At 47.0% G+C, this 18466-nt stretch overlaps 1 protein-coding gene across 1 annotated transcript in view; it reads right to left on the minus strand.

Moving 5' to 3' along the window:
• Positions 1 to 17995, minus strand: part of ATP10A (ATPase phospholipid transporting 10A (putative)) — a 142458-nt gene extending 124463 nt beyond the window's left edge. The window contains exon 1 of the mRNA XM_040969940.1: positions 17532 to 17995. Coding sequence (XP_040825874.1) covers positions 17532 to 17995 — 464 coding nt within the window. The remainder of the gene's footprint in view (positions 1 to 17531) is intronic.
• Positions 17996 to 18466: the final 471 nt, after the last annotated feature.

An 18466-nucleotide genomic window follows, 5' to 3' on the forward strand; every position in this document is an offset into this window, starting at 1 on the left:
CTTAAAAATTTTGCTTTAAGCAAGGAACTCTAAGTTCAAAAGCATTCTCAGAAAGGGCCAGAATCCCCTTTTTATCTATTTCTTTCTTTCTGTGGTTTTCAGGTACAATTTAAGAGTATTTGTATAAAATAACAGGATCATCCACTATCAAAAATACAATTCCCATCACATTCCAAACTTCCATGCAACACAAATCAAATGAAGATTACACCTTGTTTTATCATCACCCCATCCAATAAGGAGGCAAAGGTCAGAAACAATTGACCCCACAGTCACACATCACAATAGTGTCATACACCTTGACTACATAATATTATCAAAACTCGCTTGTGCGTCACACCATTACAATTTGAATGCCTTCATAAAGTGGCAGAAAATTTGTCCTTAAGGGGAAAGGATCTTGAAATAAGAGGTCCAGGGTTTCTCTCTAAACAACCCATCTTCAAGCCAACTGGACTCAGAACAAAAAGGAAGACTCATAAACCTAGACCTTGAGCAAACGTCTGAAGCAAGCAAAAGAACATTTATGAGATTTTCCTAGAACGAAAATCCTGCCTGGGTTAATGAAGCGTAAGAAATATGTTTCCTATTTTTATCACTATATTCCTAATATATTTGTTTTTACGATATCAATAATTTTTAAGTATTTCATTTATTTTAAAGGTAAAGAGATAGTAACAGACATAGGCAGAAGAAGGAGAGATAGAGAGAGACTCTTCCATCGGCTAGTTCACTCTTCCAAATACCTCTAATACCTGGGGCCAGGCTGGGCCAGAAGCTAGGAGGCAGGATCCCCCCAAGGGCACAGGGACTCAACTATGGGAGCCATAACTTGTTACCCCAAGCCTGTGCGTTAAGCAGTAAGTGGAACTGGGACTTAACGCCGAGCGCTGATACAGGATGAAACTATCCAAACAGCATCTTAATCACTAAACCAAATGCCAGCCTCTGATGCGACATTTTAAAATAAATATGACATTAATTCCTTAGGTAATCAAAAGTGAATCCCAAAACGGAAAGGATTTTCCCTTAAAAACCACCTCAGTTTTCCTATGGGCTTTTAAAATGCAGAGCGAGCAAGCACTCGCAATGAGGGAACCCACGTTGTCTCTGATCTGTCCCTGTGGCTCCACTCATTTACCCTGAGCAGTGGAGACCGAGGAGGTTCCTTGTCTGTCAATGACTTCCACATCCCAGAGGGCTACAAAGGGTAGGTTATACCTGCATTTGTGCCAGGTACAATGTAGCCAGGTACTGGCCTTCTCTGGACATAGTATCTGGGGATAAGTTTAACCTGCTGCTTCCATGTCAGCTACACAGCGACACGGGAGACCACACAGCAACCGTGCAGACACACAAGATTTCTTCAAAGGCTCCTTGCTTAAATGATAGATTTTGGGTATGTCTAGTCTCTCTGTTCCTCCAATCAAAAGTCACTACCTGCTTCTGATTTCACCAAAAAGAGCAGATCGCAAAACACAGGACATAGCAAAGAGATAAGTGAAAGTGTCTTCCGTGAGTAAATCCCTAAGCACAGTGGGAAAGTGGCACTTCTGTGATGTGACAAGCACTTTGCAAATTAAGGACTCAACAGTTAGCCTTGGGCCAAATATTCCCAGGAACTGCAGAGAAGCACTGGGAAGCAACTTATCACCCGGTCTGGTTGCCAGGAATTCAAACATGAACAAAATATAGCAATAATGAAAAATCAAAAAAAAAAAAAACCCAAAAACCAAAGCCCATTTTTTGACAAAAAGCCAGCGTGGTCAACTCAAACTCTCGAAGTTAAGAAATTAATATAGACTATTCACCTGCACCCACGAGTGTGTGTGCATGTGCACATCAGAGGTCATCTCAGTGACATCTGAAGTTGACACAGAAATCCCCAACCACCACCATTAGCACGAGCTGACCATCTTAACGATATTTCACTCACTTGATTGCATCGTCAGATACACCCCCGCGGTCGGTAACAGGTACTTACTCTTGACTTTAAAGCAGTCTTTACATTGTAAGATAAAGATAGTTAAGTAACAATATCACAAACAGAGCACTTGTCACAGCTTAGTTAACAGCAACTCTCTCTAGTTCACCACATGAACCCTTTTGTGGGGTACTCGCAGTGGGGCCGGTGCCCTAAGAGATCTGTCCAATGACAGCATTAACTTCTGTTAAGAGGCATACACCACTTTCTTAAGAGTTCATAGAATGAGCAACACCAAAGCCACATGCCTCATGATGCCCTGGTCACTACTCTGACTATGGCATTCGAGATACAGCCCTGATTATGCCATCTTAGCATACCCAATGGAAAAAGTCTCCACACAGTGAAAACATCCCAACTGCCTCTCAAGCAAACGTGCACATGCATGTGAACATAGCAGCATTGTTCACAGAACCCAAAAGGTAGAAGCAGCCCAAATGCCTACTAAAGGTTGAGTGGATAAACAGAATGAGCTCTATCTGTACCATGGACCATTACTCAGCTTAAAAAAAAAAAAAAGAAGAAAAGAACAGTGATGTGTGCTGTTTCATGGTTGAACTTTGAAGATACTGCACTAATTGAGATAAGTCAGTCCCAGAAGAACAGATCTTGAATGATGCCAGGGATGTGAGGTAGTTGCAGTGGCCGAACTCACAGAATCAAAACAGTAGAGTGCTGATTGGGTATGCAGGGGGGTGGGGAACGGAGAGCTGTTGCCTTGTGAATATAGAATTCCAGCTGGAAAAAAATTTGTAACTTTTAGAGAAAGAAGGTGGTGATTGCACAATACCGTAAACACACTCAATACCACTGAACTGCACACTGAAAATGAGGCAGGGTGGCACATTTTACGTTATGCATATCTTAATACAAGACAACAGTAAGACACTTCTTTAAAAGCAAGGTAGGGGAGAAAGCAAGCAGCAGGGCCACGAGGTCCTGCGTGCCTGTGAACAACGCTCAGCTGCGCAGTGTCACAGGGACATGTTCCGTGCCAGCGCATCACGCACCCCCGTGAAGTGAAATGACTCAAAATACCCCATGCCTCCTGCTTGCACTGTCACATTCGACAGCTGTTGGTGCTGGGGACAGCAAAGACTAGCTGCTTCTAGAAATGACCAGAACATCACGAAGGAACATGGTATCCTTGTGAAGGACTGGAACAGGGAAAGGGGCTGACACCTGGGCAGAGGAGGCAATCCTGCTTCCAGCACAGGAGGCAGCCAAGGTCCTGGGCTTTGGAGCACAAAGGGTGGAGATGGGGTGATAGTGGTGAGGCCAAACAGTGAGTACAGAGCAGGTGGACAGCATGGGCCTCTGGGCTCCAACTCCGCATGCAAGGTGAACATGAACTCTGGACTGGTGTGGGTTCCTAGAGTCAATGAACACATCATCCATTAAAACAAACAGCAGCTCTGGTGGCCACGAGGAGCCTGGGCCAAAGGTGAGGCTCCAAAAGAAGGCTACATTTGGCAAAGCGCAGAGGCAAAGTCAAACAGAGGCTGAGAGGAGCCAAGGGGAGCAGCTCCCTGAGGAGGGTTTCCACTTGGGAGTTTCAGTGTTACACAAGGATGAGGAGACGACTGGCAGTGGATGGGTTCTCAGGAGGAGCCACTCGCTGTGGGGCAGCAGTCCCAGGAAGAAACAGCATAGAGTCCTTGGGAATGGGAGGGGATCTTCTATGGTTTCTAGGGGAAAGAATGAACAAGGCAGGGTATGTGGGTTTAGAACCGGTTAGCTTGGATCACTTCGGTGAGCACTCAGCTGCAGGGGCTGTCGCTAGCTGCTGTGGGCCCGGAGCTTGGGAAGGGAGACATTCTCTGCATTGTGGGCCTGCTCCTGGAAGGCATGCTAAGTGCTCACTGCAGAGACAGTTCTGTCTCTCCAGGAATGAGCCAGCTGAGGCAGTGACAGTCCCTCCAGGGCTATTAGCAACACCTCCCAATGTCAATACATCTGGACCCAGAGGGGGGAAAAAAAGACACAGCAGTACAGGACTGCATGCGTAGGGGCTGATGTAAGATGTCACTAAGTGTAGTAATTGGAACCTGGGCCAAACGTCCTAGACACGACCCGCTCTCCACCCCTCATGCCTCCTTCTCTGAGTCCCAAGGGTGCACTCAGAAGGAATTCCCACTAAGCCCTGCCAGATGCTCCCCAGAGGACTTAACAGGCTGGGAAACTGAAAGAGGAAAAAGAAGGAAGTGAGGCCAGAGTATCAGCAATGACTGGTGACGGGGCAGTCCCTGCCTGCAGACTCGGCTGACTCCAGCCTGCCTAGCTGTGGGAGCGAGTGCGGGGCTCCACCAGCATGGCCTCCTGGCCGTAGCGCACCTGCCACTGACAGCAGCACAGTCACCAGCTTTCCACATAGTAAGTCAGACTTTCCATCCAATATAAAAGCAAAGGTTTTCTTTCTAAAGGAGAAATTTGCAAATGGAAAATATTGCAATGCAAATCACAAAGAAAGTGAAGCACAAGGAAGAGTCATACATCTAACTAAAACTGGCTGTGGCAAAGCAAATAAAACAACACAGGGCAATACTAACCATTACTACAATAAACTGCTGCTGCCAAGTTTTTCTTTTAAAGATTTTATTTATTTTTTTTATTACAAAGTCAGATATAGAGAGGAGGAGAGACAGAGGAAGATCTTCCAATCGATCATTCACTCCCCAAGTGACCGCAACGGCTAGTGCTATGCCAACCCGAAACCAGGAGCCAGCAACTTCCTCCAGATCTCCCACGCAGATGCAGGGTCCCAAGGCTTTGGGCTGTCCTTGACTGCTTTCCCAGGCCACAAGCAGGGAGCTGGATGGGAGGTGGAGCTGACAGGATTAGAACCGATGCCCAATAGGGTCCTGGTGTATTCAAGGAGAGGACTTTAGCTACTAGGCCACTGCACTGGGCCACCAAGCTTTTATCAATGAATAAGAGATAAGTCCTTAACTGGGGAGGGGGCTCCAAAAGCTCATGAAATGTAGAGTATTTTGGTACAAACATTGAAAACCATGTGTTTTTTTTTTCACATTAAGTATTTATTCATTGCCTTCTTGAAGGTCTCCTATGTGCAGACTTTAAAGATTTTTGGCACCCAAATCAACAACTTTTCATTTCATTTTCCATGAACTTACTGAAATATCTTCATAGTGTGTCCTGTGGTTCAATACAAATACTCCATCTTAGAAAATAAATAAAGGCCAAGACAGCTTAGGATGACTCCAAGGAGGTGAGCACCGGGGCTCACTTTTCTCCCATCTGTAAAAGCAGCTTTTCATTCTGATGCAACCCCTTGTTGTTCGCTGCACTTTGGGAGGTCATATTAAAAAATCTCTGCCCAGACCCATGTCTCCAAACTGTGTTCCACATGCATTGTTTCTGAGACATTCTGGGAGAAAATAAAAACCAAAACAAAAAAAGAAAACCCTAATATTTAGTTAGGAATGGTTTGCTTGTCTAGAGAGAAATAAAAGCGGAAGGCACCCCGGCAGGAACAACCTCCTCTTCCAAGTAAATCACTCTCTCCCTTTGTCATCCTTTGTCCAGACTCGTGTGAGTTTTCTAAGTCAAGAGATTTTCCCAAAGCCGTTCTGCATCCCACATGACTGGGGCTGAGCTAACTGCATATGGGCTTCAAACTTGGCAAAAAGGCAATGGGAGAGGCCCCAGATGTGCCTGCTATGGAGAGAAAAGCCCAGAAAAGAAGATGTAACCACACCCTTTGGGGTGGCTGCAGGCCAGCGAACTCCCAGGCCACTCCTACACACACATGCACGCACACACGCACACACACACACCCGTGTTGGAACTGGAGCTGCTGAGGAAGACCTGGCATCCACCCTGGAACAGACTGAAGGCTGTGGCTTCTGTCCCTCCCCAGCCACAATGACTCACTACAGCTCAGCCAGGTTTGGGGGCCATGAGCGAGGAGCCCAAGCCCTGGGTCACCACGCCACTGGACATCTGGCCACACTCACCTCACACCCACCACTGGCATACTGTGCATGTGCCACTCACTAGAGATGCCCGAGACTATTGCCTGATAATGGACAGAAGGCAAAACAAAAGTGAAACAATCCTGAACCTGACTTTTTAAGAGCTCCAAAAGAAGAGGCAGGTTGCAAGGAGTAAAACACTGAAATGTTCAGAAGTCTTAGTTCAAATATCTGACAGCCTGGGTTTCCTGCCATTTCATTAACCCCTCATGTCTCAGGTTCCTTTAGAGCAAGAATTTTCTATGTGGTGGGGAGGCAGGGAAGAGCAGAAAAGGAGAACCCAGCAGAGTGACCTAGTGGCTAAAGTCCTCACCTTGAACGTGCCAGGACCCCATATGGCTGCCGGTTCTAATCCCGGCAGCCCCACTTTCCATCCACCTCCCTGCTTGTGGCCTGGGAAAACAGTCGAGAATGGCCCAAGACCTTGGGACCCTGCACCCGTGTAGGAGATCTGGAGGAAGTTGCTGGTTCCTGGTTTCGGATTGGCGCAGCACTGGCCATTGCAGTCATCTGGGGAGTGAATCATCAGATGGAAGATCTTCCTCTCTGTTTCTCCTCCTCTCTGTATATCTGACTTTGTAATAAAAATAATAAATAAATCTTAACAAAAAAAAAAAAGAGGAGAAAAGGAGCAGAAAGAGGGGTTGGGAGTTGGACTTTGCCCAGCCTCGAGTCCACATCCTGTGTCCCTCAAGGAAAACCCTAGAAGGTGCAAGCCTCAGGGTGAAGGAAAAGTAAGAACCACCCCATTGCCCTCCTCCCCTGGGAGCCCATCTGAAGCTGCTGATGGCCCAAAAGGTCACTGCTCTCCAGGTTCCCCACAGAGCAGCTGCTGGGAAGTCCTTCTTCACTGGTCTAGGTTTAATTCCCTCTGGGAAAAGTCAGAGTTTATCTCGGATTTTAATTTTGGTAAAATAAAAAAAAAAAAAATGAAAACTCAAAACAACATTCATGGATCTGTGAGTTCAACTGATTTTATGATCTTAAAGTAAAATGGACAAAATGTCATTGCCAAATTTAAATGGGTTTACCAGATACACTAGATTGACTTTCAAGATATTGATTGATTAGTTGATTGATTGATTGATTTGAAAGGCAGAGGGAAAAAGAGACCCCCCCCTCACAGGCCCACAGCAGGCAAAGTCAGGCCAGGTTCTAGCTGACTGCCCAGAACTCAATCCTTTGAGTCATCATTGCTGTCTCCCATGTGTTTTGGGAGATAGTCTGGCTCATGAGTAAAAGCCAAGGCTCAAACTTAGTCATTGTCACATACAATCTGTGAGTTGCTACTCACACCTAAAACTGATAGGCCAAATACCTGCCCCGCACCATTATGGCCTTTTCAATTATTCACTTAAACAAATATTGCCTTAATTTTGCCGTTTCCCTAGGAATTGCTCCCTAGTGAGATGTATTTCCAATAAGATATTTGAACCAATGAAGTATGCTCCTGGGTTCTTAATACTCCATCAAGCTATAATGGAGCTGTGCTACTCTCACTATTTCAAAATCTAAACATGCACCCATGCTAAAACTACCCAGGCCAAATAACTCCCACAGATTTTTTACATTTTTTTGAAGGGGTGCTGACAGTTTATTACTATAAACATTTTGATCATAACATCTAAATAGCAATAATGAAATTGCAGTGGTACTAGCAATGATAGTAAGTGTCAGCTAATATTTTGAGATACTCACCTGTTTATAAGACCTAGCACCCTACCCTCTGTGTGTGTATTCTCTCCCTTACGGCTCCGGTCACACCCAGAAGTCCCAATCGTCCCCTCTCTCATCCCTCCTACTTAAGGCTTTCCTCCCTCAAATGTAACTGAAGAGACTGTGATAAAACGAGAAGCATTGTGGCCAGCGTCTAACTGGGATTCAACCTTGTCTTCTTAGTTTAAACCAGACAAAAGAATTCATTATCACTTAATACAAGTAGTTTGGTAAGCAAAGCACTGTAAAATCAAGTATCCTTGGAGGAAAAACCATTAAAGGACAAGTTCAGGGCAGGGTATGTAAATTGGGCTCCAGGAGAATGCCAAACAAATTCAAACTTGGGACAGTCAAGAAAAGTAGCAATGAAAATAGCCTCTTCATTTTTCCTGTAAATTCTCTCAACGTGCTATATATAGTGAGGTGAGTCTACCACACAAGTACACTGGGCGCTCCTAATCCCAGAATTCCACAAGTCCCTAGGGGTTCAAGAGTCACACAGCCCTTTCTCAATCCTCTCAAGTCAAGGGTCCAGACCTATGGGGCAGTGTGGCTTGTACACATTCCTTCAGATGTACTTCACAACTGCCACCTTGATTGGCCTTTCAGAAAGGGCAGCTTGTCATGGGCCAGGACTGTCCCTAAGAAGGCGAGAACATCATGCACCACAGAGCAGCCCTGGAGTCCCCAAGACCAAGAGTGCTGGAGGTTACTCCAGTAACTAAGCATCTTACTTCCTTATAGGAAAGATGAAATCTATGGAAGTGATGATCACCAAAACAAATTAGATATTAGACTAACCCATGTTGAGGCAGCTAGGAACAGACACACTGAACTACAGAGGCCACTGAAAGCTACATAATAAGGTTTGGGGTGGCTGTTTAGCTAGGTAGTTAAGACAACCATTTCCCACGCTGGAGTGAGTGCCTGGGTTCAATTGCCAGTTTCGGCTCCTGACCACAGCCTCCTGCTAAAGCCGACTTTGGGAGGAAGCAGTGATGACTCCGGGAATTGGAAAACCTGGATAGTGCTGCTGGCTGTCAGCTCTGGCCTCAGCCCATTTCCAACAGACATGAGTATTTAGGGAGTTAAATAGTGGATGAGAACCAACACACCCTCACTCATTCTCTCTCTCTCTCTCTCTCTCTCTCTCTCTCTGTGTGTGTGTCTGTCTCTGTTTCTCTGCATTTCTGTATTTCAAAGAAGTAAATAAAAGAAAATAAAATAACAAAGCCTCCTGTGGTTTCCATGAGCGAGGTGTGCAATTTTATATAAAATGAATCTGGAATGTGGATATAGGAAATGATGGTGGGTTATAGTAAATGCAGTCAGGAGTTAACCTGATTGGTTCCTACTGACCAAAGAGTATCAAGTATGACAATAATCCCAAATGAATTAGAACTACTCAATTATATTTAAATCCACAGATTCATAAGAGTACAATTTAAAAAATGTGACATAGCTCCATGAAAGATGGTGGATTCTGCGGCTGAGGCAGACATGGCAGAAGAAGAGCTGGAGCATCTTGTGTGGTCAGAATGGAAGAAAGGGCTCAAGAAAAGCTGGCGCTGTCCAAGAACAGAAGAGCCAGCTTGGAAACGCTCCCATGGCCAAACTGGGACAGTGTGAGCAGCAAGATAAATTACAATAGCGTTCAGCTGTGACCCATGGAACGAAGCAAATATTCTCTACAGTGAAATGACAGAGAAAAAAAAAACAGCTCTTCTAAGAATTCTAATAAACACATTCAGAGGAATGGGGAGGAGGATGAGCCACCATTCAAACACCACTAGTGTATCATTGCAGCTGAGACTCCCTGATAGATACTGCTGTTACTGGGCAGGAGAAACAGGGCAGCCCCAGAGTCTCAGTGCACCTCTTCTCAGCATTCCTCATTCTGAAAGGAAAAACAGCTGAAATTCACAAGGCAGAACCCAATGGGCACCACCCTTCCCCAGCAAGCAAACTAAACACTGTCAGTCAAATGCACTTTGGTCTCACGCTCCCCTGATGCCATGTGCCGAGGACACACCACTTCTGTGGAATCCAGCCAAGGATCCAAAACTTGAAGCAGGAACAACAGATCAGTCCAAGTGAGGACAATAACTATGCATCAAGAAAGACTTCCAGCACAGTGGGAAACATCTCCAAATCATTGTCTAGAGATCCAAAGTTGAAATCTGAAGTCTGGATCTTCCTTTTTTAAATTTGTTGATGTTTTTTAAATAAATTTGCTGGAAAGGCAGATTTACAGAAAGAAGGAGAGACACACAGAGAAAAGATCTTCCATTCACTGGTTCACTCCCCAAATGACTGCAACAGCTGAGTTGAGCCAAAAGGAAGCCAGACATGTCTCTGGGTCTCCCACATAGGTGCAGGGTCCCAAGAATTTGGGTCATCCTCCACTGCTTTCCCAGGCCGTAAGTAGGGAGATGAACTGAAAGAAGAGCAGCCAGGACATGAACTGGTGCCCATATGGGATCATAGTGCTTGCAGGTAGAGCTTGCAGAGTCACTGGACTGGTCCCCAAAGCCTGGATATTAAAAAACGCCAGCCAGTCTAAGGCAAGTTTCTAAGAGACAAACTACTGAATCACTCAGGAGAACAGTAGGATGTGTGCATTTCAAGGTGGACTGACTTTCATGCCCTAATCCCAGCTCTACTGCTCCTGCTAAAACCACTGAACAGCTTGGCACCCAAGAAGAAGTAAGCTAGTTTTCTGAGAGCCACAAAATATCCCATCTCAAAGCAATGCTTCTGCAGGACCCAAATCAGAGCTCAGCTTTCTGACCTTGAAGATAAACAACTTAAACTCTATGGTTTACTACATTTTAAGCTATGCTTTTGGGACCTTAAGTGTACTAAATGCGTTTTTTTTTTTTTAACTTAAAATCACTTGAGCTTATGATGGACTTCTCGGTATTTACTCCAGCCCCAAAATACATGAAGCAAAAAGTGATGGAATTAGAGGAAGAAATGGGCAACACAACAATAATCACTGAAGACATCATCACCCTATTGTGAATAATAACTTGGGCAATGAGGCAGAAGTTCAAGGAGAAAATAGAAAATAGAAATAACATTTTTAAAACTACTAGAATGAACATCTTCAAAACATTTTAGCCGACACTAAAACACCCGTTATCCTCAGGCGTACCTGGGACATTTTCCAAGTAAGTCTCAGTAAATTCGAAGGACTAATATCCTACAAAATATGTATGTTGGATCAAAGTGTAATAAAATTAAAATTCAATAGCAGAAAGAAATTTGGAAAGTTTATAAATGTGTGAAAATTAAACAACACACTGCTGTATCAGAGAAGAAACACAAGGTAAACTAGAAATACTTTGAAATAAATAAAAATGGAAATGCAATATGCCCAAATTTGTGAAATACAACTAAAGGAATTCTTATGGGGAGAATCTAAATCTGTGAACATTTATATTAACAAGAAGAATCTTCAATCAATAATTGGAATTTCCACTATTAAAAAATATATTATCCCCTTCCAAGTCAAACAGGAGGGAAGAAATAGCAAAGGTTAGGTCAGAAATAACCGAAATTAAGAATAGAAAAACAACTGGGAGAAAACCAACACTACAAAAGTTGGTTCTTTGACAATATCAACAAAATTGAAAAACTTTGAACTGAACTGACCAAGCAAAAAAGAGATAAAATTCAGGTTACTGATACAAGGAGTAAAGGACACATCACTACCGCTTTACAGAACTAGAAAGGAGCCGAGGGAAGACTATGAACAACTGTATACCAACAAAGACAGTAATTTAGGCTGCCATTCATATAGGAGACCTGGACTGAATTCAGGGCTCCTAGTACTTTCTTGAATATAAAAAAGGAAAACCACTCAACCATAAAGGAACTTCCTCTACCTAATGAATAGTGTCAATAAAAATCTACTGCTATCTTCAAACTTAGATGTGAAAGGCAGTGCTCCCCAATCCTGGACAATTAGGAACAAAACAAAATACCTGTTTTTACCATTTCTATTCAATAGTATGGGAGGCTATCGGCTGGGTAATCAGGCATCAGGTTGGAAAGCAACAAGTAAAGCTGTCTGGTTTGTGGATGGTCTGAGGGTATACAGCAAAGCTCCCCAAATCCACAATCAAAATATTAGATATTACATAGAAGTAATCAATATTATTCAAGCTATAGGAAATCCCACAGGAAAAGTAACCCAGCTTCCGCAAAAATGAATTTCAAGAGAAAAAAAGAAAGAAAATTTTAGAGGAAAAATATATAGACTAATGGAGAGACAAATAAAAGATACAGCAACTAAATCACAATTAAGTTAACTATGAGTCTGATTCCAACACAGAGATTAGAAAAAGATTAGGTTTATGAGACAGGAAATAGAAACATTTAAAATATTAAGGAGTGAATATTACTATTTTAAGTATGAAAATGGTATTTGCAAAGTTTATTTTTACAATGCCATGGCTTTTTTGAAGAAAACTACTGACACATTTACAGCTGAAATATGTCTTGAATTTGCTTTAAAATGACAGGATGGAAGCAGTAGACGGGATAGAGACAAACAATGTTGACCACAATTTTGCTATTTTCAATTTCTTGGAACTGGATGACGGGGACACAGTTCATTGAGTGTGCAGGTCACTCTATGTGTCAAACTTTTTATCATCTGTATATGGGTGTGTGTGTTTCATAAGTATACAAAGACAAATCTTCATACCTGGGGGTCACAGCTGGATAAACCCAAGTTCAAACCATAACACCACATCTTGCAACAGCATGACCTTAATTAAAGTACAAACACACACACACACAAACAAACAAAAACACATCTTAAACACAACTGCCTTCCGATGGCAGCCAGGTCTTTAGGGCAAGAAGGGCCAAGTACACCCTGGCCTCATAAGTATCCCTGAGGTTGACATGAAACAGAGAGCAAAATAAAAATTGTTTCCAAAATTGTTTCCAAAAAAACCATTGTGAATGATAATGTTAATACATCAGGTAGCCCATGCACTAACATACTCATAGGATGTCAATTCTGGCATCAAGCTCCTTGAGTATTTCCATCTTGTGAATTTTGTCCTGGTGTCTGCTCTTTTGCAAATATTTCATTTGGAGTGACAGATTTCACTTGAAGTGAAAGATGCTATACTTCCCAGGGAAAAGATGACTTTACTGCTAGCCTCTTGAAACACCAAGAGAAAGGGGATCTGCCCAGCCAGGAGAGGAAGCAGGGCGGCTCACCATGAAAGAGAGAGAAAATGGCACAATGGGAGGGGAGGGAAAGAGGAGACAAGATAAACAAGAACATGGCAAGAAGAGAAAAAAGAAAGGAGCGCCTCCCTGTTCATAAGAGCCGAGACCTCTCGTCTGAAATAGCAAATCAGGAAGCGCAGAGCATGCGTGTTGGACAGATAACCTTGGGGAGCTGGGAACAAGCAATGAGAATCACAGGAAGGGGAAGACAGTAATTCCAAAATAAGCAGAGGGTACTTCTGACTGCCCAATAGATGACAGGAAGACACCAAGAGGCCACACACACACACACCCCTAAGCACAGGGGCCAGGAGCTTCTGGGTACTTATTACAGAAACGCTATGGACTGCATTATCCCAATGCTGAAAGATGTTGGGAATACCATCTTAGAGTATGCGGCAGCAAAGGAGAAAGAAATAGAAATGGCACAAAAGCCCAGGAAGAGCAAAATGACAGAAGATGGAAGCCCCAGGACCACCGCACATGTTCCATTCCGGGGAGCTGTATATTAGATATGAGGGTTGACCCTAGCTTGTTCAGAAAATGGGTTAATCTTTCTCCCATTCATTTTCTCTGCCTCTCCTCTTGGCCTTCTCAGGCAAGTTCTCTCTTTTTTCTTTAAAGATTTATTTTTATTGTTTTTTTATTGGAAAGGCGGATATACAGAAAGGAGGAGAGACAGAGAAGAAGATCTTCCGTCCGATGATTCACTCCCCAAGTGAGCGCAACGGCCGATGCTATGCCGATCCGAAGCCAGGAGCCTCTTACAGGTCTCCCACGCGGGTGCAGGGTCCCAAAGCTTTGGGCTGTCCTCGACTGCTTTCCCGGGCCACAGATGGGGAGCTGGAAGGGAAGCAGGGCTGCCGGGGATAGAACCAGCGCCCATATGGGATCCCAGGAGTACAAGGCGAGGACCTTAACCACTGCGCCACCGCGCCGGGCCCAGGCCAGTTCTCTCTTAACATTCTCCAGGCCTCCAACACCAACGGGCTCCATGTCCCTGGATTCAACCAACCACAATGTTAGGAGGGGAGGGAACCTTCATCATCACTGCATTCATACAGACATTTTTAATCTCATCAATGCACAATGATAAGTGATACCCAAGTTTCCCAACCACTTATATAGCATTTATGTGTTCTAAGGCATTCAGAGATTATTTGAAGCATACATGAGGATACATGTAGGTTGTTTCCAAATACCATTATTAATTTATATAAAGGACTTGAGAATATGCATGTCTGTGGGGCTCCTGAGAACATGGTATCAGAGAGGAGAGTCTTCCCTCTGCCTTCCCACAGCCAGAACGTGCATTACCCTAAGGCTGTCCCTGTTTGATCCCTCACTTCCCTCCAACACTGTCCACTAAGACCCCTCTGCTGCCAGCTCAGCCCCATTCCTGTGGCTCCCACCTTGTCCCAGCTGGACACTGCATGTTGAAGACCAATATCTGTTAAAGAAGTCTACACCTGCACTCAGCAGCCTGAGGCCACATCACCCTGGTTAGCCCGCAGTGTGGCATAGAGGCACCCAGCTCCTACAGCCCCTGTCTTTCTACAGCTGACCTACACAGGGATGGTGTCTCCGTAGCAGCTTCTGACACCTGCTGCACCCTAACGAACCACAGCTGAGTGATGCTGAGTTGGTGACCTCCTTCTACAAGGTGAAGGTCTCAAGGCAGGCCTATTCCTTCTTAGTTCCCTGAAAATCAGGGGAGTCCTCTGAGAAGCATCAAGAAAGGATCTGACAGACTGAGTCATAAGTACAATAAAGGATTCTCATTGAAGAGGGGCCCAGGCAACATTTGATTGAAAAGTGCTACACACATCATGGCATCAGTGATTGGTAAGTGATCGCTGCCGTTCCCAGAGCAAAGTGAAGTCACCCCCTGGGACAGTGTCTGTGCCTGAGGCTTCCAAAGTCAAGCGTGAGCTGACTCTGCATTACACACGCCTCGCACACCCCTTTGGCAGAGCAAGTAGCACAATGACACTGGGGGAAGGCACAACACAGAACAAACCCAGATGGCTCACAGCCGTGCTTCCGAGCCTCTCTGTAGTAACCCAAGCCCTGAACATGCTCTGCCCTGGCACGGACATCCTTTCCCAGGCTTTACTCCTCTGTCGCCACGCCAACTTCCTCTGATCCTTACAGTCTCCTCCTGGTCCCACTGTCCTTACTCTGCCACATGCTGCTCCCTTGCCCCGGCAGTCCGCACCTGCAGCATCTGCCCTCCCTGTGCTGGCCTGGCCAGGTTTCTCCTGACCTGCAGACCCCAGCCTGGTCTCCCCTGACAGGTATCCCACATTCCTGGGCCAGGAGTTTGCCTGGGGCATGACCAGACAGACACGCCTCAGGGTGCAGCTGGTTCCTATAGTGAGTTCTGGGTGGGACCAAACCTCCTCCTTTTTCCATCCCTAGGGCTCGGCAACATCAATTCCAGACTTTCTGGGACTGGAAGAATTTGAACCGTCTCCCAAGCAAACAATAAATAGAATTTGGCTTTGGGCAGACTGTCCTCTAAACAGACTGTTTCTGCAGCAGGGGAAGAGGGCAGCGTCTGACAAGGAGCGGGGGTCCTTGGGTTCAATCCTGTCCCTCTCTAAACACAACACCAAAACCTCCAACACCACCCAACACCAACTCCATGGGCCCTTCCCATATAAAAGGTCTATTTTATGCCCAGGAGAAGGTTCGAGGAACTTGATCTAGTGACAGCAGGGTGTTGGAAAACTTTTCCTGAAAGTACCACACCCTTGAGGACTCAGCTGAGTCCTGGGCTCTCAGAAATCCCACTGGGATAAAGCACTCCCACTGGGAGGAGAGGAAAACTTGGATGGGTCTGGTCCAAGTACAAGTGGATGTTTCAGACTCCTATGCACTCCAGGGTCATGACTCTGGACGCCAGCATCCGGTAGCTCCTCTTCAGGACAGTGAAGTACTCTGTTAACTAAAAGTAAATGATTTTATGAGACCTGCCATATTTCGAGAGAGAGAGAGACTACAGAAGCAAGGAGTGATAAAAAGCAGCACACGTGTGAACACCTACTGGAGTCCCACGTGGGTCATGGGGTGCCAGGGACGGCCATCTGACTGCCTGCAATCTTCACTCTGGGGACACTGAGGATATTTGTGTTGGAGCGGCCCCTCCCTTCCCTGCTGAGGTTTGTGGTGAACGCAGCCAGGAAATGCCACAGCTCTTGCCACTGAAGTCACCCTCACCGCCCAGCCAGTGATGCTTCTGGGGGCAAGCAGAACGGCACTCCTTGAAACGCAGGCCATCATCTAAGAATCACCTCCATTCTTACACACAGAGAGATTTCTAGATGCACTCTCAGAGTTGCTGATGCGAAAGTTTGGAGACTTACCATTTTCAACCAGCTCTTTCTAAAGCTGCTTAAAGAAATGTGAGAAGCATAGTTGGGGATGTCAGAAATGCTATGCTTGGAGGAAGACTTGACTCAAATCCTAGGCATACTGTCTTGCAGCTGTGTGCCCTTGGGCAAAGTACTTGACCTTTCTGATTCTCTGTGTCCACTGAGCAAGAGGGAAGCACAGTCATAGCCACCACCATGTAGCTGCAAAGATTGGAGCCACGGTGGGCAGGTACAGGCATTCTCTATATTCACTGACGCTAGTCCAGGAGGGAGGCAAGACCAACCTTGACCCTTGTCTCTTAAGGCAACAAGTCTACCACTCCGAGATCAGGAGTGCGCATGGTGGAAGCTAGACATGGCAAATTCCCTCCCACTCAGAGACCCACCTCCACCCCTATTGCACAGGTGGAGCAAGGTGAAACGGGGAAGATGGGAGAGTGTTGGGAGAAGGTTGTGACCTGTGCCACCTGGGCGGAGCTCCATGATGCACCTACAGACAAAGGGGCTTTCTTGGGGTACAGAAGTACAGTAGTGGGCATGCTGACCAGGACCAGCCTGAGGATCCAAAACTCTGGAGGGAAGTATATGGCAAGGAAAAGTGAGAGAGGAGCAGCGAACCATCTGTCCAGCATATTGATGCTGACACCGTTGGTAAGCCCACCAAGGCCGCTATCCACCTGCCGGCAGGTTTCTAGGAGCAAACCAAACAAGTGCCCAAAGGACAGCAGGACGGTGCCCATGTCTGCGGCCTGTTCAGAGGTCTCAGAGGTCGCACCAGTGGACGGCTCCTGCTGGGAGCCTCCTTGCTGTTCTACGGGACCTGTGCCTTGGCACAGCACAACTTGTGGTGGATTCACTTAAGCAGCCCCCTAGCCCAACTGTTACCTAGGACTGTGTTGGCTACTAGATGTCCTGGCCCGTGGTGACCAAACACTTAAGCAAGACTTCAGGCACTGGAGAGATGGTACCTGGGCTTGAATTTGCTTCCCTCCCCTCCCCCCAGGCCTGGCAAGTTCTGGCTCAGGCCTTTGGAATGTCAACGTGACAACTGGGACGCGGATATCTCCATGTGCTCCAGGAAGGATGGGGTGAGGGGTGCAAGGGAAACTTGGCGGCCCCTTGCTGTCACCACCACCCAACCCCGCGCCCAGACATCCCTGCCCCTGCAACACTCACAAGTACCAAGTTTCAGGCCTCTTGGCTCACCTGCTGAAGACCAAGCAGCCCAGGTGGTTGATCTCGTGGTCGGAGCGGTGGCGGCTGTAGTCCTCCCAGAGGTCCTTGAAGGCCGTGACCGCCAGGATGAAGAGCACAGGCGCCAGCGCCAGGCCGGGCTGGAAGGCGTTCACCGCCGGCACGAAGTTGAGCAGCGCGATGAAGACGAAGTAGACGTTGGCCAGCCGGTGGAACTGCTCGAACAGGTTCTTGGGCAGGAAGGACAGCAGCGTGTATTTGGTGGTCTTGAGCCTGTTGTCAGCCAGGTGCTGGCCACACCCGCGCAGCCGCCGCCGCTCGCCCTTGGCCGCGCGCGCCGCGGAGTCCTCGGTACCCGGGGGTGGCAGCAGGTTGGAGCGCACCACGCGCGTCCGGCCCTCCCGGCGCCTCCGCCTCCGCCGTCGCGGCCGCCGCGGCCACGGGAGCTCCTCGGCCGCCGTCGGCTCGCGCTCCATGGCCGCGTGTCGCCGCGCCCGGCTCTCTCCGCCGCTCGCGCCAGCCTCCTAGGTGATCATCGCCGGCGGCCCGGGCGCGGCGGCGCGGGCTCCCCGCCTGCGGGACGCACGGAGAGCGCGGTCAGCGCCCCGCCCGTCCGGCCCGCGGCCAGCACCCCCCCACACCCCACCCGCCTAGGCCGCCCCGTCCGCAGTCCCGGCGGGGGCGCAGGCGGGGCCCCGGCTCCCGCCGCACGGAGTCCCCTTGTCCTGGCGCGCCCGCTGTCCCGCCGCTCCGGGGCCGCTTCCGCCGCGGTGGCTCCTTGAGCCCCGCCTTCGCCCCCGCGCCTGGCCAACTCCTGGCGGGAAACAGAAAGAGCCCGAACTGGAAACTTTAGAGAGCTTTCGTTTCCCAGAAGTAGCAGTGCGGCCCCAGAACGCTGCAGAGCAGGAGAAAAAGCGCCGCGCTCTTCCCCAAGCTAGCTCTGCCCC

This window comes from Ochotona curzoniae, unplaced genomic scaffold (genome assembly GCF_017591425.1).
Source record: "Ochotona curzoniae isolate NIBS_2020 unplaced genomic scaffold, NIBS_Ocur_1.0 scaffold_4701, whole genome shotgun sequence".
Taxonomy (NCBI): Eukaryota; Metazoa; Chordata; class Mammalia; order Lagomorpha; family Ochotonidae; genus Ochotona; species Ochotona curzoniae.